The sequence below is a fragment of the Leptonotus elevatus genome, chromosome 4, assembly GCF_054856555.1.
Source record: "Leptonotus elevatus isolate MCC_2025b chromosome 4, RoL_Lele_1.0, whole genome shotgun sequence".
NCBI classification, from domain to species: domain Eukaryota; kingdom Metazoa; phylum Chordata; class Actinopteri; order Syngnathiformes; family Syngnathidae; genus Leptonotus; species Leptonotus elevatus.
Window position 1 is genome coordinate 12,818,085 of NC_141242.1, and position 27,292 is coordinate 12,845,376.

Sequence of the window (27,292 nt, forward strand, 5' to 3'; positions counted from 1 at the left end):
TTTAATCCTTGCATTTTAATGCACAATGTGTTTTTTTTTAAAACTTGATTTAAATTGTGTTTAATGGTAATCCCTTTGCTTTCAAGACACGTGCATTTATTTAAATAAGTACCACAGACAACACAGGAAATCACCAATATAAAACAAATGACATTCCTGCTTTAGACATCATTTGTCACCCCCTTGAATGATCCCTTTAACTTTATGGAATTATGAGGTGGGAAATGATTAAATTAAATGTTTAATTGCAGCAAACGCTTGATTGGACCTCACAAACAATCACACCGCTGAGTGAGAAGAATAAACATGTGGCTATTATGCAATCGCAACCGCAACGGGGGAGGAAAAAGTGTCATTTTGCCCCTGCTTTCCATTTTTATCCTCACGTCGCGTCAAAACAGTGACTCAGCAAAAACAAAGTGCTGTCATACTGGAAGCGCAGCATCAACAATAAACCCGTCGGAATCACTTTTTCTCATCTCTTTTGCGCTAATAGGCTGCGTTCACTCACAGTGACGATGATGATGCTGGCCTCGGTGAAAACCCTCTTGGGCAGCTCGTAGAAGACGGGGTCCGGGTGGTAGACGAAGTTGCGCAGGTCCTTCTCCCAGTTGTCCAGCTTGATGTACGTCCTGGCCGTCTGACTCAGCGAGTCGTTGACCGCCGGCGAGCGGAACTGGATGACCGTGTCGTTCTTCTCGTGGGCGACCTGCCACCCGAACAGCATAAGCGGACAATAACATAAGTTAGGGGGACATAAAAGGCGTTAAAAAGATATGAGGCGGTACATTAGGTGTCATTAAACAGGCGGAGTCCCATTTATGCTGTAAAAGCTTAGAGTGTGTGTTTAATGTAGGGTACGCACATACCGACTTTTAACATCTGAACCGATATGTAACTTATATACTGCTCATTTTCAGGGTCAATTTTAACAAGAAAAATAAAAAATACATAAATAAATAATAAAAAAATTCCATAATAATAATAATAAGTAATTATTATTATTATTATTATTATAGGGAGAAAGACAGAGTACGTAGATATGTTCCATAAAATTATCAGTATCATTATACAGTACTAGGGCTGTGGATGTAGCAGGGGGAACCCCGTTTGATTCAGTGTTTCCTCTTTTAGTAAATAGAAGAAGCACATTGACTCATTCTTCCAATTTCAGACTGTCGACGAGGTGATATTTTTGTCACTGAGTGTTGGCACCCGGGAATGTGCTTCCTGCAGCAACATAGCGAGTTCAGCGAGACAGTCACAGTGGCGGCAAACTTTCACACCGTCACCGTCGGCGCCTTATTCACCATCTGCTGTGGAAAGGGTGCAATGTGCCATATTCTCCCACCCCTGAGAAACTCCCTTGGGCCAAAACATTAGGTACACAATCTAGTGAGGTCCTATAAAAACAAAATCTGCCTATAATGCTCAGTTTTGATTGACACTTTCAGAGAGGTATTGATTTAACATACAAAATATTTATGATTGTGTTTGTAGTTTGCAGTGGTGTGACCTTTATCATGCGCCCCCCCAAAAAACTGTCAAGCTCTGACCTTTTGGAGTTGAGTTATTAAGACTTTTATATCTTAAGGCCAGTCATCACATTTTGCTGCCATGCTATATCCATACGCAGTGATATATGGAACATTTTGCATCTGTCCGTAGAGGGAATTATGAACAGCTTGAAATAGAAGTCAGTGTTAGCACGAAACTTTCAGCATTTTGCGAGAAAGCACAAAAACTTAGTCTACTAGCATAGACACTTTAAATGGTTGCAGGTATGTGTTGATTTGCAATTAACAAAAGCTTGAATGGGATTGCTTGATTGAGGGTGTGCATACTTATGCAACCAATCAGTGAATTGAAATTTATTTTTTTATATCACAAAAACCTGGCATTTGAACAGGGGTATGTAGACTTTTTATATCCACTGTAGCTCGAACCACCATCATGACCGCCATTAAAAGCAAAAAAAGCAAAACAACAAAAAACAGCTTTGGGGGCTGTTTTTTTCCCCCAAGTATGAGAAAACTCTCAGAAAGGAGTTTTATTTGGCGGGAAAAAAACAAAACTGTATTTATCACTGTAAGACGCCGAGCAACAATACACCATGCATGTTTATACCAGCAAAAATATTGAGTGTAAATATATAGGTGGAGTTCAATGACTTAAAGCACAACAAGCTTAAGAAGGTGACCAGCCGAGGCCTTTGAGATAAGACGCATCGCAGCCACTTCTGTTGCCAATGCCGGCAACAGAAGAGTTGGCCGCGAGCGCCGAGCGATAAAGAGCGACACAGCCACATAATCTCCCGCAAACCTTAATACCGGCATTAAATTGAGCCCTGTAAAGGAAATGATCAACATTTTTCTGCTGCTTAGCAGTGGCCGCTAACACTGGAGGACAGCCGAGCCGCTTTTAAGTTCACCCTGCTGCCGTCAATCTCGCTTTCTTAAGCTGGAGGGGCGCATTTTATTTGGCCGCTATCTGCAATCCTACAGGTTTGGAGGATTTATGGACTGGGAAGTAAGATGAGGTAATACAGGCTTAAGTAATCTCCCGGGATCTGCGGAGGCCGGCGCGTAGTGCGGGGAGAGAGGGGAAGTGTGTCGGCGTGCCACGTCGGCGGAAGAAACGCTTGACGAGGTTTGAATGAATCACTGCTGTCTCCTCGTGGGCTGGCGAGATGGATGGACAGGCGGGAACAGATTTTTTATTTTTTTTTTTAAGGGAAAAAATGCATTGAGTGAGGGAAGAAATGAAATGATGATTGCCAGAGAACAGATAGATGGGGACAATAGGAAGGATGGTGAAGATAATTATAGGGAATTGAAAAAGGAATGGAAGACACACACACACCTCAAATGATGTTGAGTTGTCTTCTCCCTGGACCATCATGACGGCTCTTTGGATGATGTCGAAACCTGAGCCAGTCACCACGATGTTTCTCCCGCCGCTGCAACACAATCATGATAACAGACAACATGGACAAACTTAGAAATTGCATTCAAGTGATGGGGAGATGTCAACAAACAAAAGGGAAAATACAGACTTGCAATAAGAAGAAGTTGCATGGCAAGCATGATCAACAAAGGGAGCGACATTTATTTTTTATTTATAAAAAAAATATATCACACACTAAGAATCTTGTAAAAACGTACTCACTCATCAACTAATCAGGTCATTTACAAACAAACTAACTCACTCACTAATTGACCAATATAGAAACGCATTAAGTACTGGTAATTAAAACTTCACTCACTCACTCATTCATTCCCTTGCTCAGGCTTTAAAGCTATAAACAAACTTAAAACTCACTCACACATCACAAACTCAATAATCAATGTACAAACCCGACTAACAACTCACTAATCAACTCAATCACTCAACCACCCACCCACTCACTCAACCCCCACCAACCCATCCACTCATTCATTCACTCACTCACTCACTCACTCACTCACTCACTCACTCACTCACTCACTCACTCACTCACTCACTCACTCACTCACTCACTCACTCACAAAACAACCACCTCACTCTGTCAATCACTCTGTTAGACTAGTCAACTTAGTAGCTCAGTCAGTCCCTCACTCACTCATCAAGGTATCCAAATGACTAATTTACTGAGTAGTAGCAGTTTTGAGTAAGTTGTTCATGAGTTGCTCATGAGTGAGTGAGTTTTTCATGAGTTACTCACTCACTCACTCACCCTCAAATTACTCAAAACTACCTTACTCACCAACTTTTAGTCACTATTTAACTCCCTCACTCGAGTGAGTGAATGAGTTAGTGAGTGAGTTGTTCATGAGTTGCATTGTTGGTCGGTTGAGTGACTGACTGACTCGCTAACTTTGTAACTAACACAGTAACTAACAAGCTCAACCTTATTCTCCCACTCACTCACTCTCAAGCTATTTACTTGCTAACTAACAAACTCAAACTAACTTACTAACAACGTCACTATTTAACTCACTCAAGTGAGTCACAAATCTCACCTATCAAGGTGACCAAGTCACTCATTCACTGTCTAGTAGTAGTAGTAGTGAGTTAATTATTGAGTTTATGACTGTGATAGTTTGAGTTTGTTAGTGAGCTAGCCAGTCTATGAAAACTCAAACTAAGCATGGCAGGTATAGTGTTGTGTGTATCACTGACCAGACAAAGCTGTCTTTGGGCTGGAATTCCAGCACGGTGGGGTTTTCCAAGAACTGGAAGGCACTGTTGATGCGCGTGACGGCGACCCTCCCGTACTTCACTGTGACAGCCAGCGGGTCAGAGGGCACCTTATCAGCCAGATTCCCCGTCCTGCAGGTGATTTCTTCTCCAAAGTGCTCCCTGTAGACAGCGGGGAGGGAGGGGGAAACTTCAGCGGCGGCCGCAGGTGAGAGGTGACGCTGGGCCGGCGCAGGCCAAAGTGGAAACGGGCTGACAGCTTGTTAAATCTTCTCTGGCTCGTTATTTTTGGCCGTTACCTCTCCCTAAAATGTCACGGCGGATTGGTGTTGTTGGAACGCTGGAGAGTCGTATGTGACACCAACGTTAAGGTCATTTCACAGAGAGAAAAGTTAAGATGACATTCAGTGCGAAATTCTGGGTTAGCAAAGGTAACGATGCTAACTTCAGATAGATATTCATTCTGTTTGCATTTTTGATAAAGTCAACAACTTTATGGGCCTCAAACTAACCAATATGTAATATTATATTACATTTCCCTTATAAAATTCTGATTTTATACACAATTAATATTTTTGTATTATTTATTTATTTTTAATATTTTATATTGTGTTTAATAGTATTGCTATGACTATTTTTCATGTCATATTAAGTTTGGTGTACCACGAAATTTGGATTATCTTCTCTTGACATCTTAAACGTCTTTCTTGTAATATTACGACTCAGACTTGGAAAAAGTGCAACTGTATATTCTTGGAATATTTTGACATTATTGTATTCTCATAAATGTATGGCTTTTTTTTCCTAGTAAAAATGTCCGCATTCATAACATTTTGATATACATACATATTCTGTGAATAGTACATCCATCCATCCATCTATCCAGTATACAGATATATGTATATTAGGGTTGCACAATATATCAGAAAAATTATCATCATTGTGATGGCCTGTGCAGTATGCAATATTAATTATCGACGAATACATTGAGCCTGCTTATGCCACATGAACAAAAATTGCACTTCTTTCATTATGACAAAAAAAAAAGAAAAAGCCATTTCATTTAAAATTGCAATATTCAACACCCTTTACGCATATTTTCCCAATATCGTGCATATATTTTAACTTGTTTAGCTGTTTGACTATTTAGTCATGCAGGATACAGGATATCTGTTTAATGCCATGTGAATAAATGAAAGTTGACGAATGTCAAAGCGTTCCTTGGATTTTTCTTTATGTGGCCCTCAGAGAAAAACGTTTGGAAACTTCTAACTGAGAATATTGATTGTGTGTAAATCCTTACACAATGCATTCCACATCTCCGACGGTAACCTGGATGTCATCCTTACTGCCCGTGTCCAGGAAGCGTCCGCTGATTGTAATGAGGGTGCCTCCGGCTTTGGGCCCACGACTGGGCGCGACCTCTTCGGGGACGGGGTTCTGGCGACGAGAGGGAACACGACGGGTATGAGTGAGAGTCGCAAGATGAAGCACGCATACGCGCATTACAAGATAATTCACACACACGTAAGCACGCGCGACTCGCAGCCCCCGAGGCAAACATTTGTTCGCGCACATGTGAACAAGAGCGCCGCGTTCCCATCTCCCATCCACGATTTTGTGCTCATCAGAAGCATTTCTCGAGATAGATCACACATCTGCCTCAATTTGCTGAGCAAACACTTAAGGCGGAGAACTCCCGTGGGGGGAAGCTTTAGTGCCGCTGGAGATGTGAAAGGCGAGTTCAAAAGCAACGCCGCCTGTTTAAGTCTTACACAGAAATGAGGTCGAGTGTGCGGCATCTGCTAAAACACAAATTGATTCCCAAACAGCTTAGCATGGCACACAAGTGTGCCAAAACGTGTGTTGCCAGTTACAAGGCAAAAGTAACGTTTTCCAAATGGGATTTCTTATTTTTTCTTATTTAAAAAGTGGGTGAGATTTAACATTTCGTTGTTCTGACATGTCCTCACTAAAACTGACTTGACTGTTATAATAATAATAATAAATGTAAGAAAAAAATGAAATATATATATATATATATATATATATATATATATATATATATATATATATATATATATATATATATATATATATATATGTATGTAAAGTTACATCCTTTTCTTGTAATAGTACAACTGTATTATTTTACAATTACTACAGGTAGTAAAATATTACTGTGTTATTTCATTATTTTTAATGTTGTGCAATTCTGAATCTGCATTGTATTAATGTTACGACAGGGAAAAAAAAGATTTGTTTCTAATCTAATGATTTGATTTGGTTTGTACGATTAAAATCAGTTTTACGATTTGAATCAGTTATATTGTATTATAATTTTTTTCCTACTAGTGTATTCAATATTGTAATAAGTTAAAAAAAAAGTAACCTTATTACTTTTTTTTTTTTTTTTTTTACTTCAGCCTTATTGAAAAACGAACCAACTTGTAAAAGTATTACTTTGTAAGACAACAACATTTTCCCATAATATTTTCAAATGACTTGTAAAACGCTGACTTTAATCTCCTAACATTTCAACTTCCTTCTCAAAACACTTTCCTCGTTATAACTGCAACGTTGTAAAACTTGAAGTATTTTGTGTAACATTCAGACTTCACAAACTTTTTTTCGCATTAAATTATATATTTTTTTAAATTATAGATTTTTGTCAACTTTATTCCCGTAAAAAATTATGAACTTTAATGGCCTTAATAAAAATGACCTTACAGTAGCCAGACTTTCCATTAGTGGGGACCCATTTCATTTCTTTTTAGTTTATTTTGTGGACACTGAGAGAAAGAAATAACTGCAATCAACTAAAAGCTTGAAGCAGCACTCAATCTTTCCGGGCTGGAGGAGGCATGGGGGAGATTTACGGTGTTTACCCTGTAAGTGAAGAACATGGAAGAGGTTCCTTTCTTTCCACCCTTCACCTCCACATCCACTTGGCCCCAAAACTGCTTGTTAGGAGCCACGGGGCCGATCTCGCACACCACACTAGAGGAGGCAACAAAATAAACAACATCATTTAACAACATGTACGAAAATGATTCATTCTGGTTAAATGACGGCTTTATTCTCATAACAGGGCGGCAATAGTTCATCGGTAAAGACTTGGAGGCAGTGGGTAAAAAATGGCAAAGTGGTTGTTGTGAGAGATGTTAGAGGAGGTGCCCTTGAGCAAGGCACCATGTCTCCGACCACCTGTTCAAGTAATGCAACTGCCAGTTCAATTTCCACTTGAGGGATTATCATGAGCAAAAGCAATTCCAATGACTCGTTTCTGGTAAAAATAAATAAAATAAAAATAAAAACAAATCCTAAAATTCTGACTTTCTTCTTCTAAGACTTGAACTTTAATTTCACATTTAGGACTTTTTTCCTTAATAATAAAACATTGAATATTCTAAAATAAAAATAAAAATTCTCATGAAAATTTATACTTTCTCATAAGTTTTTACATTACTTTTTTTTTTTGTAAAAGGATCATTTTGCCCCCTAACACTTTCTTTATGTAAAACGAAGACTTTATTCTCATAATCGTTAAATTTTAGTCTCATAAAATTAGGATTATTTTTCTCTGAATATTGAAACATTATACTCACAAAATTACTAATTTTTGTCTTTTATTCTCTTAATACTTTAATCTTTCAAAACTCTGACTTTTTTATTTCTAATATTTAAACTATATTCCCATATATCACAACTTTTTTTTTTTAAATATGACTTTTTCCACCCCTCATACATAAAACTTCCTTCTCAAGAAATGTATGCTTTTTCTTGTAGTTAAGACTTTATTATCCGAATATTTTACTTCAATCTCATGAAATGAATACTCATTAAAACATATTTCAAATTCTCATACCATTACAACTTCTTAATCATAAAATCATCACGTCATTCTCCTATTTTAGTTTACATCTCATAAAATTCTGACTTTCCAATGATAGTTTATTATTCTGATCAAATGACAACTCTTATCTCATAAATTATGACTTTTATTTCAATTATGTCACCATCCTCCGATTATTTGGACTTTCATCTTGCAAAATAAAATAAAAAGATAAATTACGACTTTATCATCTTAAGGTTAATAAAACGTGTGCAGGTGAACGCCTAACAAAAAGTTCCTGATTTAAGAGTGGAAACATTCCCAGCACGCCCGTAAATCCGACGCTGCGTCTCTGTTTGCAGATGGCGGTGCAAAGAATTTGCCCATAAAAGCGTCTGCCGTCCATCCCGGCAGATGTCAACACTTGTGGCCGGCATCTGCGGGGCAATAATGCCACTGTTTTCTTTTCACGGCCCATTTGTGTGACGCTCCAACACCCTTGTGACTCAAATGCAACCTATGTTTCCCGAACCTCTGGGACACGACGCAACGGCACTTGAAGGAAAGAAGACGAAGAAGACGACGGCAACCATTGTGAATGTGTGTGGCCATCAATCACTGGCCGGTATTTTTGCCAGGAGCTGCGTGAATGCATATCGGCCCGTTTGCAGGCGGAACGATGGCTGGGATTCATCAGCGGCCACATTTTAATGATTGATGGGCCCCACATGTGGAGAAGCACATTCTGCTTGGCTATTTGAGTCCCTGGATTAGCAATTAGCCCACATTATTGTTGCACTTCATCGCGGCCATCGTTTTATTCCGCCACATTTACCCGACAATTTCCAGACAGGTCCTCAAACTAAAAAAAAAAAAAAAAAAAACCCAGACACACACAAAAAATCTAAACTTCCCATGCACTGCCGTGTCATATTTTCTCAGACTTTATTCTTTACCGTTTTTGTTAATACAGGGTTCCCTCGCTATAACACGGTTAACTTTTCCCGGTCTCGCTGTTTCGCGGATTTTTTGTGTGTGCAATTTTGCATGCATTTTGTTTTAACAGTTATGTACCTATTTGATAAAACTTATAAAGGTTTTGAACATTGATAATGTTTAAACAAGAGAGAAATGTGAAAAAATGTAAATGCCTCGATGAGAAAAGTGTATAAACTGTGCTGTGAGGGGTTTTAGAGCCTTAAAACATTTATAATAAATGTAAAACATAAAGCTAACTACTTTGCGGATTTCATTTATTGCGGGTATTTTTTGGAACCTAACGCCAGCGTAAAACTGTATTTCAAAAATGTAATTTAGAATTACGCTTTGGTTCAGTTTTTTTTTCTTTATCCGAGTAACATTCTGACTTTAAAGTTTTTTCTTTAACAGTTTTGACTTAATTCTTGCATAAATTTCCACCAAATGTTTCAACCTTTTTCTCGTAAGATTTCGACTTTTTTCTACCAAAATGTTACATTCTTTTTCTGGTTAACGACTAAACGTGCAACGTGATTTTATTCATTGACTTTTTTTTGATTCCGACTGTCTCATATTACAACTTTTCCTCTCTAAAAATTCCGACTTTATTTCCTAATATTTTGACTTTTTTCACCCATAAAATTTTAACTTCTCGTTCTTATACAATCTTTTTCTTTTCTTTTTGTCTTTAATCTCTTAATATACGATTTTATTCTCATAAAATTAACTTTTTTTCAATAATGATTTGTTCTTGTAAAAATTACCGGTACAACGTATCCTGCTAATGTTTTGATATCATAAAATCCCATATGCATTTTGTAGGCGTAACTCAGGAGAGTTTGGATATTGTGTGAGCTGAAGTTACCTGGTGGAGACGGAATATTTGTCCTGCTGGTGAATGCAGGGCTCGCCGACCACCGTGATGTGTTGAATGTCTTCCTTGCGGATTCCCAGGTTGGACCCACGAATGGTGATGGCGATGCCGCCTTGGAGTGGGCCGAAGCGAGGAATGATCTGCATGACGAAGACCAAAGGAACGTCATTGCATGGTAAAGAACGTACTAGATACAAATATTGCAACTAAATTCTCATAAAATCAAACAATATTGCATCTTTTTCCAGGAAAAAGTATAAATTTTTTTACCGGCAAATTTCTGACTTTATTCTCCAGATGCTCTGACTTTATTCTAATCAAATTACAGCTTGTAATGTATTCTGATTATTATAACGTTTGTCCTTACATTGATTCTCCTGCTATTAATTTTTTTTATTAGGGATGTGATACACCACTTTTTCAGACTGATACCAGTACGAGTACTCACTCTGAGTACACACCAATACAGAGTATGATACTGCGCAGTACTTTTGATATATTTCTGACAGATGATAATTCACAGATGTCTCAAACTGCCACAGTATGGCGCCAGCAGCTGAAAATGAGAACTTGTACTTTTTATTTGTTTGGCCTTAAGTATCAGTGGCTGGTATCGAGAGCCTTCACGAGTACCCTATACCTTAAAATAATACTGATACCTGGGATCAGTGCTTACCCATATCCAGCCTTAATCTGGCAATTTTTTTTTACTGTATTCTAAATCAAATTTTCCTCATAAAAAAAGCAGTTGCAAAAAATGTAGATTGTAGCATTTTTCTTGGAATATTTCAACCTTAAATTTGTAAATTTATTCTTATAACATTTTTCGGTCCAAAACTGGCATCATTGATGCAGGTACTGTAAAATCTTTAAACAACTTTGTATTTGAACACAAACTGCCGAAAAAGTCGCAAACAACACTCTGACTCAAAGGTATCTATTCTTTATCCTCTGAAAAAAATGATTAATATTATTGCAGTTTATTTCTTATCATTTCTATGTATGCGCGGCAAATGCCATTCTTTACATTGTATGTACATTGTTGTATGTTTTAGAAAGCAATTGTAAATTAATTAAAATTAATTATTTTTCCTATTAAAAAACATGTTACAAAAAATGTATTAGCGTGTTGGGGAGCTTGAACAGATGAATAGCATTGCCATTCATTTCAATGAAAATTGATTTTATTTTTATTTATTTTTTACTGCACATGTTTACAGCACTTCAATTCAATTCGAAGGACAAGGCAGCGCTGCATTTTGAGCCTCATGTGTAGCAAAATAGTTTTTGTATTGGCTCTCATGAGCTTGTGAAGAAAATATGTTCTGCAGTTGAACATAAAACTTTACAAACATCAGTGAGAGATTTTTTTCATGTATTAATAATGCATGTTAAAGTCATAAAAATAAAAATAAAGAATTGTCTGTTTGGCCTTGGTTGAGCCAGCAGACATTGGAACATGGAGATCTTTTGACTGCCGAATAAACACAATCATTTGCGCCTTAAGGTCTCGCGCAATTACCGACGGACTTCTCTCTCCCTTTTCTCTCTAAACGTCAAAAAGGCTGAGGCGAGAAAACATTGATCCAGTGCGCTTGCGAGGACTTCAAGGAGAAACAAACTTCTGCTTTCATACAAGGACAAGATTGAATAAACTGCTGCAATTGATTATCCCCTCCTCACCGCCTTCTTACAAACTAACATTTGTTTGAATAATATAACGGTTTCGGCCCGTAAAATGAATACTTGGAAAAATGGCAACCAACAACTCACGTCAGTGATCTGGGGGGCGGGACACTCGGCGTCGTGGTGGTCCTTGCCGTGGTGCTGGTCGGGCGCGCACAGCTGCTCGTACACGCACGCCCTGTGCTTGGCGCACCACGCGCAACTGTATTTGAGGTCGGCGTTCTTGCACAGGCTGCAGTCCTCTCGTCCCACTGAGCAGTTGTACAGGGTGACTGCAACAGAAAACAAATACATGTTTACGAGTATCAATAATGAACCTCTGTACAGTATCTTTCGGAAAACTGGCATCAGCATTACTATTCGTTATTTCGGCACATTCACAGTGAAAGTGAACTCAAATGCGTGAACATACCGTTTAGTGTGCTGTCCATCTTCTTGCCTAGCTTTTTGTCCTTCACGTAAAGAACAACGTTGGTCTCCGGCGACTCATCGTAGGAAAACTAAAGGGAGATCGTGGGAAGAAACATGAATTATTAATGCGGTATCCACTGATTATTGGCACTTAAGCCCTTCGGCTACAACTGCATGGTAGTCCACTGTCCCATGGAGGGAGTGAAAAAACAAAAAAACAATCATTCTGAGTCTGACATATTTTGCTGCTGAAGATATGACATTGGAAGGGAATACAGCCGGGGAGTAAAAAAAAAAGCTGTGTGAGCTTCAAGGTTCAGTAATAACTCCAGAATTACACTTTGTAACATTGTCAACATGTGTGACATGAGCTGCGTGACTATACGCAATAGAAAAAGCAGTTCATTACACAATCACAATTTTCAATCATAGCAAATGAATGCAACATATTTAGATTATGTTACATTTACATGAGGATTGTGTGATTCTGATTAGTTTATTTATTATTTTAATTTTTTAGGTTTTTATTTTTTATTTGACTTATTGTATTTGATTGACTTTTTTTTTTATAGTTGGCTTTACTAGATTTTATGTGTATGATAGTGTGCGTATCTCAATGTGCAGCACTTTGTTTCCAAAAATGTGCTATAGAAATAAAGTGGATTGAATTGGATTGGATTCTGATGGTGCACCAAATGCACTTCGTAGATTGGATGTACCCCACAATGTCGGCTTGACCTCATCCATAATCACCGTAAATCAATTACAAAAGCATAGAAACTTACAAACGGCGTGTTCTTCATTAAGTACGCAAAATAATTGCAGACGGCAACGTACTGAGGAGCTTTGCCTCATTTTTATCAACGAGGCAAAGAGTAAACCCAGGCCACATACACCCATGAGCATTTCATATTTGTATTATTTATTAATTTTGTGTATATAGTAAATAATCATATTTTTCCTACTATACAAACATATATTTTGTATAATTTATATTTTTTCTCCTCTAATAATGATACTGTACATTGCATAACACACTATTGAGCATACTTCACCTTTACTGTATTCAATCATATTTATAGCCTGTTCATACCCATAGAAACAAAAATTCATGTTGACATAATTTTACATCATCTCATGCCTTACATGCTGTACACACTCTATATGCTAATTAATGACTGTTTATGCACTTCTCGTTAGAAGCAATCTGCATTTCATTGCCTAATCTAATCTAATATTTACATGCAATTTGGGCATCAGCGCATGTGGGTTTTTCCCACAAAGCCGTGTCGGATATGTGTCACTTGAAATGAAGCACCGAGGACTCGAGTGGGCTATATCCATTCATGTTTTGTGCAGGGGCGAGATTGAAAGTTTAATGGCTGACAGTAAACGTTCAGTGCAATCAAGGTCTAAGTACAAACATCCAACAAAATATTTCATGAAAAATGATATATAACTTTAGGGATGGATAGGCGAGAACAGATACCAGGTATCGGTATTACTAGCCTTATTTCAATGAATCGGGTACTCATGAAGGATGCAGACTCTTTAAGTAAAAAACAAACAACAACAACAACAAAAAACTGAAATCAAGTAAATCTTCCTTGCTAGTAGTTGGTGCTACAGAAAGGTATTTCTTCATAATTGTCTGTCATTGTTTTAATTGACATTCTTATGTAGTATCATAACGTACTGCCCCGTACATATAAAAGGTGGAACTAAACTTTGATTTAGAGCAATATTCAACTATCCTTTAGTTGAATATTGCTCTTGCCTTAGATTTCACTTACCTTAAAAGTTTATTAACTCATTCACTCCCAACCATTTTCACTGAAGCAATCCCCTTCGCTCCGGCTGCTTTACTGGTTTTTGACTGATTTGGCAAGGCCCACAGAATATTGTGTTCTATTACTACAAAAACCTACCAAAAAGAAAGATTAGAGTCTCTTCTTTCATCATGGAAAAAAAAGTATATTTCTATCTGTTCCCATTGAGAATATAGCTAAGTTTCATCATTATTCACAAATCTGTTTAAAACTGTGGATAAATAAGCTTTTTTGCAACATGGCCCTGGTTGATGTCTTATACTCTGCTGCTACCTGCTGGACGTTTTTGCAATTAGTACCATTGCTTCACCCATTCTCTGCAGTCCAGAGGCTGCATCAAAGTCTTCTGTATGCTCTAGCATTTAAAAAAAAACACGTATAAATACGTCTTTGGGACACTTAAACATTTAAAATAGAACGTATTCATACGTTTTGGGGAGCAAATGAGTTAATAAGTTTATTAATTTTAAAGCGTGTGGGAGGGTTCAAACTAAACACAAATGTTTTGATACGGTCTCTCTTTCACCGATTATTATTTATTTATTATTAGTTATTTAAATTGAATCAGACACTTGACCCTGCAGCGTACCTTCAACCTAACTAATATTTCATAATGCTGACGACATTGCATTGAATTGTATTGGAGCCAGACAAAACTCACGTTGAATCCACTGAAGGTGTAGAAAGGTCCGTCTTCAAAGTTGACTTCTTCCTCCACGTTCTTCATGAGCTCCGTGCCGATGGTGAAAACGCGACCCTGAGTGACACACGGAGGGGATGATGACGACGCCGGCTCGTTTTGAAAGGAGCGCCGCGTGGAAAAGGGGTGAAACGCGGCGTACCTGGTAAAGGTCCAGATTGATGCCCTCGAAGCTGATTGACTTCTTGTAGCCCACCGGGATCAGCATGGGGTCGGGATTCTCAAACTGAGGACACCGCGCTCCCTGGCGAGTCAACACAATGCATACGTTAAGGTCAACGCCATTACAGTAGAACCTTTGATAACAGAAATTCATTGTTCTGCTTGTCGGATACATCTCTGGCAAAGATCGGTGGACGAAGATACATTACAGATAACCTCTTCAGTACAGGCCAAAAGTTTGGACACGCACACATCTCATTCAACGTGTTTGCTTTATTCTAATAACTATTTATATTGTAGATTCACACCGAAGGCATCAAAACTAAGAAGGATCACATGTGGAGTTATGGACTTAACAAAAAAGGTGAAATAACAGAAAACATGCTTCTTGAAAATAGCCACCCTTTGCTCTGATGACTGCTTTGCACACTCTTGGCATTCTCACCTCTGGGAACTCCTTCAATACTGTTGGAAAAGCATTTCAGTTGACTACTCTTGAAGCTCATCGAGGCGATGCCAAGAGTGTGCAAAAAAAATCATCAGAGCAAAGAGTGACTATTTTGAAGAAACTAGAATATGAAACATGTTCAATTATTTCACTTTTTTTTTTTTTAAGTACAATAACTCCCCTGTGTGTTCATTCAGAATTTTGATGCCTTCAGCGAGAATCTACAATGTAAATAGTCATGAAAATAATGAGAAGGTGTGTCCAAACTATTGACCTGTACTGTAGCTGTCACGGAAAGAAACTTCGTGACGAGCCAAAAGTATCTTGTAATGCTTGGCCTTTGCGGAGGTCCGCGCTCGACTGTGCACCATCCTAGTTTGCAATGCAAATGCGGAGAGCACTGCACTGTAACGGAGAATCTCAACTGCAGCGACAGATAGGAAGCCTATCAGGCGAACATCTGCTGACTTGTAAATTGACACAGCCTCCAATAAATGTCCCGTAAGATGACGACTGCTGATAGCGGGATTACTTTGGCTTTTTTTTAATGACTTTCTCAGTCGCCATTTAGACAAACGGAAACTTTTTGTGAGGCGAGGAGACGAACCTGTCGGTGTTTGATGATGGTAGGGGCCGGGATGCTGTCCAGGTCGCTGCAGGTGTGGTCGTGCGTGTTCCACTGGCAGCCCCACGGACTTGCCACGCATGACATGCACCTGCAAACATTGAATTGAAATAATTAATGTTTTGACCTCTGAGAATACCATTAGTATTATGGAGGACTAAAACTGCCAAAATTAAAAATATATACATGAATGAATGAATGAATGTGAAAATAAAAATGAATAAAATAAATATATTTCAAAAATTAAATATACATATAAAAATGGAAATAAAAAGACAAAACAAAACAACATATATATATATATATATATATATATATATATATATATATATATATATATATATATATATATATATATATATATATATATATATCCATAAATAAATTAAATTAAATATAAAAATAAATGTGGAAATAAAGAAAAAATAAATATAGAAATAGAATTAAATATTAATCAATAAATAAAAACGCTCTGCTCTCATTTATTTATTTCATGCTGCAGACGCTCTGTCAGGATGAAATGTATTACAAATAAGAGGGCGGTCCTAATTGTGTTGTGACTTGCGTTGCTCGACAATAATGTATTTAATTTTTGAATTATATTTTTGTATCCATTTTTATTTTCACTTTTAATCATTTATTTATTTATTCATTTATTTATTTTTAATTTTGGCAGTTTTGGCCTTCCATACAGTATATCACTGATATATTTATCTTATTAATATGACAACTGTGATCATTTTCACACAATTCACACTCACATTCACACCTAACGGACATTTCAGAGTTCAAATGTGTTTTTTAGAACGTGTAATGAAGCCAGAGAGAACATGCAAAGTTCACACACAACAAGCTCAGAACTGGGTTCTCGAACCCGGAACCTTACAATGCGAGGCAGACCGGGTGACCGCGTGGAACTTATCTTATTCGGTTAAATGTAATCTCAGATGATAAAAAGTACACGTTTAAACATGCAAACTCATCAAAGGGCATCAGGCATGAAAATCCATGTCGCTGACAGCAAAATGGATCTGGCCCATGTCACATAGGCAAAGCTCGTTCATCACGAGCGCCGCAGCATGAAAAGGGGGAAAATTGGAAGCAAAAAAGAAAACATGGTGAGATCGACTTTCCTGCTTTGATTAATGAAAAGGAAACGGGCAATTTCTATCGCTAGGTAATAATAATAAAAAAAAAAAGTGGGGGGAAATGCAGTATGCATTACCATTTCCATTCATCTGCTTGAGTGTGCACCTACGCGCGCACACACACACGTCAGCAGGATAATTGAGTGACAAGTGGCACTCACGGCGTGTTCTCCGACTTCATGACGGTGGCCGCGCAGTTGTAGAACTGGTAGTCGCGTGTTGCCAATTCCACCGTCTCGTTGACCAGGATCTTCACCGGCACGGCCACAAAATCTGTAGGAACATACAGGGATGCTTACCATTGACCTTTGAACCTTGATGAGTTGTCGAGGCAGCAGTAGTTGCAGTTGCAGTAGTAGCTGTTTTTTAGTAGAACACTAATAGTAGAAGTAGTACATGTTTAGTAGTACTAGGAAAAGTATTTTCTCTAAATAAAACAAATTATTTTAATTGTGATCCACTGATAGTGTAATTGCAACGCTTCTCTCAGTGAAAAAGCACAAGCGCATATTTTCCCCTGCTTTATATTTAATAAAGGTGGGCTCATTTATATTGCAAGACAGTCATTTATTTATAAATGCAACTCCCCCTTGGGCAATTAAATAAAAATGGTGCACGAGCCGTACCGTACCTTGGTAGCCGCTGGTGTGCGGGATGAGCGACGGGTGGGGCAGGTCGCACGAGACCTGACCCGAGTCAGACATGACGCCGTCGCTCTGGAACGACTTGAAGGAGCACTGCAGGCGGTCTGACGGACCGATTGTGGGCAGGGAAGGAATATTGATCTTCACCTAGGAAGCAATGGAATGTCAACAAGTCAGTCATTTACAGTATTTTATATAATTATCTTTGTTTGAAGAAATTATTTGGAATGTCAGTGGACAGCAATAATTAAGAATGTAGAGATTCTGATTCCATTATCGCTATCTTCAACGTCAGACAGAAGATGCAACATATGGAGGAAGCACTTATAATCTGTCATGATGCATCCTTGAGGGGAAGTAGGCGACTTTCTTCTCAAAGTATGTCAAGAGAGCCAAGATGGTCAATGCAAGATATCAGCGTGCCTGAGGAAATTACACAGTTCCGATCTTATCGACCCATAGAGAATGTATATATTTTTTAAGCCCAATTGATACAGCAACTTTCATTGAGACTGAGAACAACTTTTTTAACTTTCATCAACCCTGCAAAGATATCATGCTCTCTTTTAATCCACCTGGTATAGATTTTTTTCCACTCGATAGGTTACTCCATATGTGACACTTTGGCTACATTTGAGGATATTTACACTTCTCACTTTGCCTTCAACTTGATCTAAACTAATTTAGACGTACAGCAAATAATTGTTTTGTTAAAAATAACATTTACAATCCAGTAGGATTCTGAGGTCTGCAGACTCAGGTCAATAAGTAGAACCAAGAATTCCAAGCAAACGCGGTGAAGCAGCATTTAGCTGTTATGCTGCACGCAAAGTGAAGTCAACACAGTGTAAATGCTTTTAAATCCAGGATACTATGCTCTTTTCCCATACCTTTAAAAGTATTTTTAAAATCATGTTATCCAAAGTCTTGTCCTTGTGATTTTAGAAAGCTACTTTATATTTATTTACTTTGCCTTTAAATGTCTTTAACACTTGTTTGTAAGCGCTTTTAAATGTTGAACTTTTAACTCATTTGCTCCCAAAAATGTAGAAATCTGTTCTAATTTAAATATTACCATGGTCCCCAAAAAACGTATTTATATGTTGTCGTTTTTTTATGCTAGAGTATACAAAAGGTTTTTGTTGCAGCCTCTGAACTGAAGAGAACGCTTAAAGCAATGGGAGTTATTATAAAAAAAGGCCAGCAGGTGGCAGTAGAGTATAAGAGATCAACCAGGCCATGTTTTAAAAAGCTCTATTCCCCACTGTTTTAAACATATTTGTGAAAAAGTATTAAACTTAACTATATTCTAATGATAATTGCTACAAAACGAAAACAGATAGAAATTTACTTTTTTTTCCTGATGAAAGAAGAGGCTTTCTTTTGGTAGGTTCCATGTTTTTATAGCAATAGAACACAATATTCTGTGAGCCTTGCAAAATCAGTCAAAATCCAGTAAAACAGCCGGGAGCGAAGTGGGTTGCTTCAGTGAAAATGGCTGGGAGTGAATGAGTTAATTATGTGAGGCACAGTTAAGTTACCTTGTGTAAAATGATTTTTGGGCAATAGTAGAAATCCACTTTTTAGCCAGGATCCTCTGACACCTGAGCGAGGTGTCTCTCGGATGTCTCGTGACGACGGGTTGTCAACACTTGGAATTTCTTCCTCCACCACACTCTTCTGTTATTCTAACCACCAATCCCGGTCAAGAACGAGGCACTTACAGCATCCAGGCCCCGATCACATTGCGAGTTATTTTTTCCCCTCTATCTCCTCCTCTCACGCCCTCACACCGCATCAGCTGAATCACACCTGAGAACGAGGCGTGAAAGCGGCCGAGACCCATTCAATTAAAGCGCTAGCTCTTTTTTTCCTAAGAGGAATCGATAAGCGGAATTGTCAGGCAAGCTAACAAACGATTCCTAGGAATCAAATTACAGGCAACCCGTTTTTCAATTCCCATCCCTACTTGCTCGTATGCGGTTTGACAGTGGAACAGCAGAATGGAGAAAGAGAAAATAGCAAAAGCAAAGGACAAAAACAATAGCTAGTTATACTGTTGAGAGGGACAAAACAGAAAAAGAGTAACAACAAAGATATGGCAAAAGCAATAAAATTTGCTCGTAAGTACTTTAAGAGGGAACCAAAAGACAGCAGCAATAGCAACTGTTAGCATGAAGTTTGAGGCTGGAAAGATATACAGACGCTTGACAACAAATAGTAACAAGAAAAGGGCTAACACATTGAGGCTCTAGCAAAATTGTCTAAAAAAGTTGATTATACATTCCAAAAAATAAACATCAAACCGGTAACATTTCGTTGTCCATCATGAACATTCAGGACATGTATCAAACTATTTCGCACATTTTTAAAATTCCCACATAAAAAAGAAAAATAAAAAAAAATAATGTCAAATTAAATGTAGGGTTTACAGTCTAGAAGCTGCTAGCAAGATTTGAATGAAGCCTCACTTTACTCCTCCCTCCCATCTCTGCCCAAAGAAACATCATCAGGTCACATTGCTAGCATGACTAGTTGTTCATGATGGAGTATTGCCGGTTACCGGTTAGATGGTATTGGTATTTTTTCCTGTATTTTTTGGAACGTACATTGAATTTAACACCTTCTGCATTGCATGACATAAAGAAGACAGTTTTCCTATTCCTATTGTTTAACTTTTGTTGCTAACCGGAGTTAAATCATCGGCCAAGTAACTAATGTTATGAACCTGTTGAAAAATGTGCAATCGGGACGTCCATATTTAAAATACCTTTTAATTTTGAAATTCTATTGTAAAAATATTGTTGACTGCTACTTGGAAATGTTAACTCTTCACTAAATGCTTCCACCACCCAACATCCCTGTGGGTGTGCTGTTCTTCTGGAACCGTCTTGAAAAAGGTGCTCTGTTTTTCTAACATGCATACAAAAGGCAAACGCAAGAAGTAGAAAGAGGGGGAAAAAGGAGAGAAATAGAGTCTCTCCATCTTCAACGGGTCAGTTATAATAAGCCAGTTCGGGGGGTTTTGCGGACGGATCGATACGGAGCAGGAATAAACCTGATCCCCGGCCGGCTTTTGGATCCACAGTAGCGACCGTTCATCACGCCGACTGTGTGAAGAACAAACAGATGGAACAAAGACAGAAAAAGGAGAGAGAGCTACCTTCTGGCTCTTTTTACAGGAGAGGTTGGGAGGGTAGAAGGAGACGATCTTGACACATTGCTGCCTGGGGCTCCACAGCCAGCCATTCTTCTCCTCTGCCCGTCGGCACTCAGACCTCCTGGTGCACCTGCACACGCAGCGTGAACAATTCCACACACAGACACCAACGCGTCAGTTCCACGGCTCAAACCCCAACATACACAAAAGACAAAAAAACCCATTTCGAAGGCTTCAGAAATGCTGATAGATTTTCCACAATGTGCCGTTAGAAATAACAACCGGATACAGTACACCTGTCAGCGCAGATACAGTATTTTAATACACATCCATCTATCTATCTATCTATCTATCCATCCATCCATCCATCCATCCAGTCTTTTAAATTTAGCCAACTAGCTACCTACTACACTTACCTGTGTCTTTCTATGTGTCTGTCCATCCGTCCGTCCATCCATCCATCCATCTATCCATCCATCCATACCTACTACACTTAACTGTGTCTGCCTGTGTCCGTCGGTCCATCCGTCTGGCTTGTCATATAAATTTAACCAGCTACCTAGCTACTACACTTAACTTTGTCTATGTTTCCGTCTCTCTGTCCGTCCATCAATCCATCCAACCATCCATCAATCCATCCGTCTTGTCTTATGAATTCAGCCAGTTAGCAAGCTACTACACTTAACCGTGTCCGTCCGTCCGTCCATCCATCCATCCATCCATCCGTCCGTCCACCCGTCCGTCTGTCCATCCATCCATCCATCCAGCTAGCCATCAATCCATTCACCCATCTGTCCCTCCATCTGTCCCTCCATCCATCCATCCATCCATCCATCCATCCATCCATCCATCCATCCAACTGGTTCTGAAAATAGCTCTGATCGTAGCAATATAATATGCAGTCTTACAAAATGAAGCTTCAGGTTGATGTGACAGCTATTGATCTCCCCAATCAATCCAGGCAAATATGTGGCAAACATCAGCATTGTACGCATGAATAGAAGCCGGCGAGAGTGCATTTCGCCGCACACGGCTGACAAACTGCTTTAATTTCTGCTGGCTGCACTGAGCAAGAGACGGGATATTAACAATGTGGGTTAGTAAAAACGTCCGCCGTAAAACACTGTGGAAAACACTCCCATGTGTTGGAGAGTTGGAACTTTGCCTCTGTGTGTGTTCGTGTGCGTGTGCCTGAATGTGTGTGTGATTGTTTCTCACCTGCCCTCCAGCACACACCAGCCACAGTAAGGGTCCCTCATATTGACGCAGGAATGGCAGTCTTTCTTCTGCAGACACGTCTCCACGGGCACCTTGGTGATCTGCGGCATGAGCACACGTCACATGATCAGTCAGCAGTCACCCGAGGGAAGACGACTGGCACGGCAGGCGAGGCTTCCGAGGCACGGGATGCCACAAAGAAGCCTCCTTGAATAATCGAGCAGTTAGTTTTGTCCCGCCCTCGGGGAGTCAAAATCTATTTGTTCCATTTAAAATCCTGTGGTATCTCCACTGCTGTTCACATCGATGGAAATCACGCACTAATATGATGTAAAACGTCTCCAGCGGATAGACAGTAAAGTACAGCCTTAACTTATGAGACACTAAAATGAATGAAAACTCTATTAGTTCGCTCCAGTCCCTAAAGAACATATCTATTAATAAGAAAAACAACACTCTATAGTGCTTAAGAAAACCATACAGTATAACTGTACTTAAAGACAATGTAAAGAATTAAACAGGTAGCGCTTTATGATTTCATGCTTTAATTGAATGAGCCCAGTTCTGGTGTGCACACATTGGCAACAAGGGGTCTAAATCATAACAACGATGATATAATACATGTACATTTGATAATAAACATCATCATCATAATAATCAAGCAACTGAAGAGCTGTCTTCCTTGAACTACACACACTGGTGGAGGTGGAATGCATCAGGGATCCACTCCAAGTCCCTTTTTACAATAGTGACGCATAGGATGACAGATGAGGTTAGACTGGAATCCCTCACAGACCATGTTGATTGATGCATGATGTTTTTATTGAACAGTAAAAATGAATTTGAAACGTGAGTTGTTGTTTTTTAATTAAAAATATATTTATAAATCTTTTTCATAAACAGCAAAAACGCAACTGATTGTAGAAATGACACAGATGTCCTGTCTCTTGGTCCACTTAAGACACAAAATATGACTCTTCTGCCATATAACGGCAGTGGCAGATGTATTTTTCATGCACGCTTTAGTTTTATGGCGCAGCAAAAGCAAAGCAGTGATTTTTTTTCTGGGGAGGGGGATTTTATAACCGTGCAGAGGTAAGGTGTCAGCGGCGTTAAAACCCCACCGCTGCCATGAATATGACGGGGATTTAGAAACAATTTATGAGCAGTCGATTATCAGACAGGCACAGCAAAAAGCTCTTTCCTTCTTGGCGCACACAATTCCCACATTTCCCCCCAGGGATGCTTGGAAAATTCATTTGTGTGTGTCCATTATGCTGTTGTTTTTTTTAATCACCGCAGGTAATGCAAAGGTAGGCCTTGAGTGCAATGCAATAAACGTCAGAGGAGGTGCATTGAATATATTCTGTATGTTTTTTCTTTTTATGCAGCACGAATGATTTTGTCTTTCCATTTTATTGGCAGAACGATAGAAGAGCACCACGTGTACCTCCTTGAAGAGACATTATACGTGCTAACATTTGGGCTGCTAACTCTTTGTTTTGAAATGATTGCCTCATTGTAACCCCAATTGTCTTCAGCCGTGGTCGCGCATAGCATATGATAAATAGACTCGCCTGTTCGGCACGACTCCAAGCTGCACATCTTTATAAAGTTGCAAAAACGGACAATCATCATCTCACCTTCTGCAGACCTACAAATTACCAACGACCATTTCCATCTATTCTGGAATTTATACACTAACGATCAGCGAATGTGAATGCGGTCGTGAGGCAAACTCCAGTATATAAACGAATGAATGAATGAATGACATTATTATTATTGTGCCATGCATACAAGAGTATGGCAAGCCCGCATGGGCTTATAAGACACCAAACCATCAAATGATCCAACACCAGGACCAAAGCACTACAGAAGCGTGGCACTGCTAATGTGGAGTAAAAAGTATTTTTACAAAGTTATTCAAACGTATTGATGAAGTTGTTCGAATATATTGGTAAAACGTAAGCTAAATGCTAAAAAACATGACATTTTTAGCATAATCGTTACTATGCCACATCACAGATGAATAGAACAAAGATCACCAACGATGGCAATTAAGTAAGTAAACGTTTGGTTCAACATTTCTTGGACCTTAAACTGTATTGTCTACATACAACGTTTACTTTCTGTCCACCAGTGAAGTGGCTGTAGCGCAGAATTGCACATGCGCAAGTCAATACTTGTGGCATTATGGGGGGGAAAAAATGTGATGTTTTTTTAGCAGTTAACCTACGTTTTACCAATACGTTTGATCAATCACTTCGTAGCATGTTCGAACGACTTTATCAATACTTTCAAACGACTTTATAACGTTAACACCACTTTGCTGTACATTTGAACGACGTAGTCAAGTCAAAACTGTTACTCCACATTGGTAGGTCCGCGCTTTAGTAAAGTACAACAAAAATCTTAGTAAAATAGTCTATCTTGTCGTCTTTTGCAAAGCTTTACCAAAAGAAAAAAATTATTAATTAATATACACTAACATAAAAAAAATATATATATATATTTTTTACCTTTTCCTCTGCTGGCCAATAGAACATTTTAGGGTTATGTTGTGTAAATCATTATACAACTTTCTCAGACCACAAGTGTACAATACAAAAGAAAATGAAAGTTAGACATTTAACGCAATCTATTATCTTCAGGAATATTAATAATTAAACCACTTTTAATGGCCAGAGGGAAAATACCAACATCAAACAAGCATCTTTGATTTCTAGATAACGGAGATAAAATATATTGCTCAAGGGTTGATCTGCATTTTCAATTTAGGGTTTAACAATCTTGGGGAGAAGCTAATTTTTTTAACAGAATTAGTTTCACAACACAAAATATTCCTGTAAATATATTGCATATCAACTTCTTCAAAAATGAAGAAAAGCTTTTTTGACCAAGAGAGATTCATGTAATTTGCTCCACTTAAATACGTTCCTATTGATTCTACCCTTGGCTATTTTAACCAATTGGTTCCAAAGACATAGCATTTACCCATTTCTGTTATAGCTGACATGGTTCCCAAACTTAAAGGTCCAACGATCCCTTAATAATCTTTATGCCAATTCAACATAACTAGCATCATGTTGAACCTCTGTTTTGTGCTGCTCTGTGATTGGGTTAACGACAGCTCACTTGTATTCATTTTTAGGTCAACCCATCCAGCTTAAACTTTCGAGCTGAGTGCGTGAGAAGCAGTTGAGGCACCTTTTTGTCTGTGGTGATGAACATGTGGCTTTGGTCCATGTCAAAGAAAAGGTTCTTGTTCACCTTCTCCCCCAAGGTATTGCCGGGGGCCTTGCCGTACACGTACGACGACGATGTCAGGTGAACCTACGGGGAAGAAAAAAAACACCAAGATGTCTAATTGTCTTAATAAGGTGAAGTGATATAAAACCGTGTGACAAGTCCACCTTGAAGACTTCTCCCTGGTTGTTGCCCAAGAAGGCGACGGTGTGATCGTTCTCCACGGCGATGGCCACCGCGGTGAGAAGGCCCGGCTTGGTCAACACCGCGTTGGATTTCAAGGCGAATCGGGGCTTGCTGGCCAGAGGCGTCGGCAGGAAATCCCCGCCGCACTTGTACTGTTCTAATGTGTCCTTCTGTACAGGAAAAGAACACAAAGACTTTCATAATGGAAGGCGCAAAACAAAGCCACTTTAAAGCTTCATGTTTCAGATACAATATATTTTTCTTTATACCATGAGGGCAAATTTAGGTATTGCAGGTGCATTTTCAAAATTAATAATTGTTACCATTGTTATTATGAAAGAAAAGAGAATATTATGTTATCATGCTATAAAAACAAATAGAAAAGAAAATTTGACATAATAAAAAGTTATATTTTTTCAATGAAAAGAGCATAGTCAGCTTTTTAAAAAAAAAAAATTGGGGGGGGGGGTCACACTAAAATAAGCTAATTATTACAATAAGACATGTATTCAGATATATTTTAGTTCTTGTTTAGAATTGTTTTTATTTCAACTGTTTTGTAATTCTAAATTAAAATGTGTTTAAAATAATGACATTTCTAGATTAATTAAAACATTTATATCATGTTCATTTTTGTATTTAAAAAAATCTATGTATGTGTTATATAAATAAATATACATACACACAATATTTTATGTTTTAAATAATTTTCAAAATGTAAAATGTGAACTAGTGTAGTTTTTGACATATTAAACATATTTATTTATTAAATAAAACAAAAAATAAAATAATAAATTATTTAATATTAATTTAAATAAAATAAAATAATATTATTTAATAATATTTTTTATTTTTTTTCAACATATATAATATTTGAATTAATCAGTCATTGTTTTACATTTTCATCTTTAAAATATACTCCATCCATCCAATATGATATATCATTTTTTTCCTTCATGTATTTAAATATATATATAAAAAAAAAAATAATAATCATCTGCAGAACTAAGAAAAAAATTGACATAACTTATTGGACCAAAAGGAATTCATCTAACAAACAACCCCAAAAAACCACAGGGCCCTCACCGCAATTTTGGAGGTGCAGAATTCCGCCGTCTTTGACGAGTATGGGATGTCAACGGCGGGGAAGCCCGAAATCTTCCCCGAGTCGCTGTAGCAGGCGGTGATGATGTCGACCAGACGCTCGTTGATGGCGTTGAGCGTGTACATGCACAGGGCCGAGTCGCTGTGGTCGTCTTCCGAGCTGGCCACCATGAAGAGAACTTTATTCCAAGGCTGGACGTTCCCGTACGTCCCCCATTCCGTCATGACTCGACTCAGCTCCTTCCCCGGGGAGGCCACGTAGGCCGCCTGCACTTTGCTGTACCGATTATCCTGACCGCACTTGAGCTGCAGCTCCGTGTGGGAATACAAATGGTGGTCGTTCTCACACAGGCGCGATACAAAGGTCACATTTTTGTTATCGGTACGGTCCAGGGTCCTGGAGAAGACGAAGTAAACGAAGCCGTCGGCGGCGAAGGCGTGCCTGAAGTCGTGCAGGTACCTGGGTCCGAATGGCATTGTCTGTATGGTGGAGGCCTCGATGATGCTCTCGAACACCACCCACTCGCGGAAATCCTGCAGGATGCGTGTGGTGATGATCTTGGTGCTGTCCAGGCTCCCGTAGCCTTTGCCCACCAGGAACACGTCAAACTTATGCTGATCCTTGACGAAGGAGGACATGACGCCCACCACGTTGACGTTATCCTCGATGCTGGCCACGTAAGTCCTCTCGCCCTTGCTGTCGCTGTAGTACAGCTCCTGCTCCACGTTGGACAGGTTGAGCAGCGAGCAGATGCCCCGGTAGCGGCTGCCGCACACGATGAGCGAGCCGTTGGACGGGTGCACCAGCAGCAGCTTGTTGATGTTGGCCATCAGTTTGGTGTCCTGGCAGGCCGAGGCG

General features: G+C 38.8%; 1 protein-coding gene across 1 annotated transcript in view; it reads right to left on the reverse strand.

The window, feature by feature from the left end:
- plxnb2b (plexin b2b) overlaps nucleotides 1-27,292 on the reverse strand; it is a 187,787-nt gene that overhangs the window by 27,503 nt on the left and 132,992 nt on the right. The window contains exons 5-22 of the mRNA XM_086072633.1: nucleotides 26,416-27,292; nucleotides 25,311-25,499; nucleotides 25,105-25,230; nucleotides 21,898-21,998; nucleotides 20,683-20,809; nucleotides 17,507-17,666; nucleotides 17,037-17,148; nucleotides 15,710-15,818; nucleotides 14,635-14,736; nucleotides 14,454-14,549; nucleotides 11,965-12,052; nucleotides 11,640-11,824; nucleotides 9,858-10,006; nucleotides 7,068-7,179; nucleotides 5,483-5,619; nucleotides 4,162-4,341; nucleotides 2,863-2,959; nucleotides 512-709 (exon numbers count right to left, since the gene is read on the reverse strand). The exon at nucleotides 26,416-27,292 is cut by the window's right edge and continues 238 nt beyond it. Of these exons, the coding sequence (XP_085928759.1) occupies nucleotides 512-709; nucleotides 2,863-2,959; nucleotides 4,162-4,341; nucleotides 5,483-5,619; nucleotides 7,068-7,179; nucleotides 9,858-10,006; nucleotides 11,640-11,824; nucleotides 11,965-12,052; nucleotides 14,454-14,549; nucleotides 14,635-14,736; nucleotides 15,710-15,818; nucleotides 17,037-17,148; nucleotides 17,507-17,666; nucleotides 20,683-20,809; nucleotides 21,898-21,998; nucleotides 25,105-25,230; nucleotides 25,311-25,499; nucleotides 26,416-27,292 (3,145 nt within the window). The remainder of the gene's footprint in view (nucleotides 1-511; nucleotides 710-2,862; nucleotides 2,960-4,161; nucleotides 4,342-5,482; nucleotides 5,620-7,067; nucleotides 7,180-9,857; nucleotides 10,007-11,639; nucleotides 11,825-11,964; nucleotides 12,053-14,453; nucleotides 14,550-14,634; nucleotides 14,737-15,709; nucleotides 15,819-17,036; nucleotides 17,149-17,506; nucleotides 17,667-20,682; nucleotides 20,810-21,897; nucleotides 21,999-25,104; nucleotides 25,231-25,310; nucleotides 25,500-26,415) is intronic.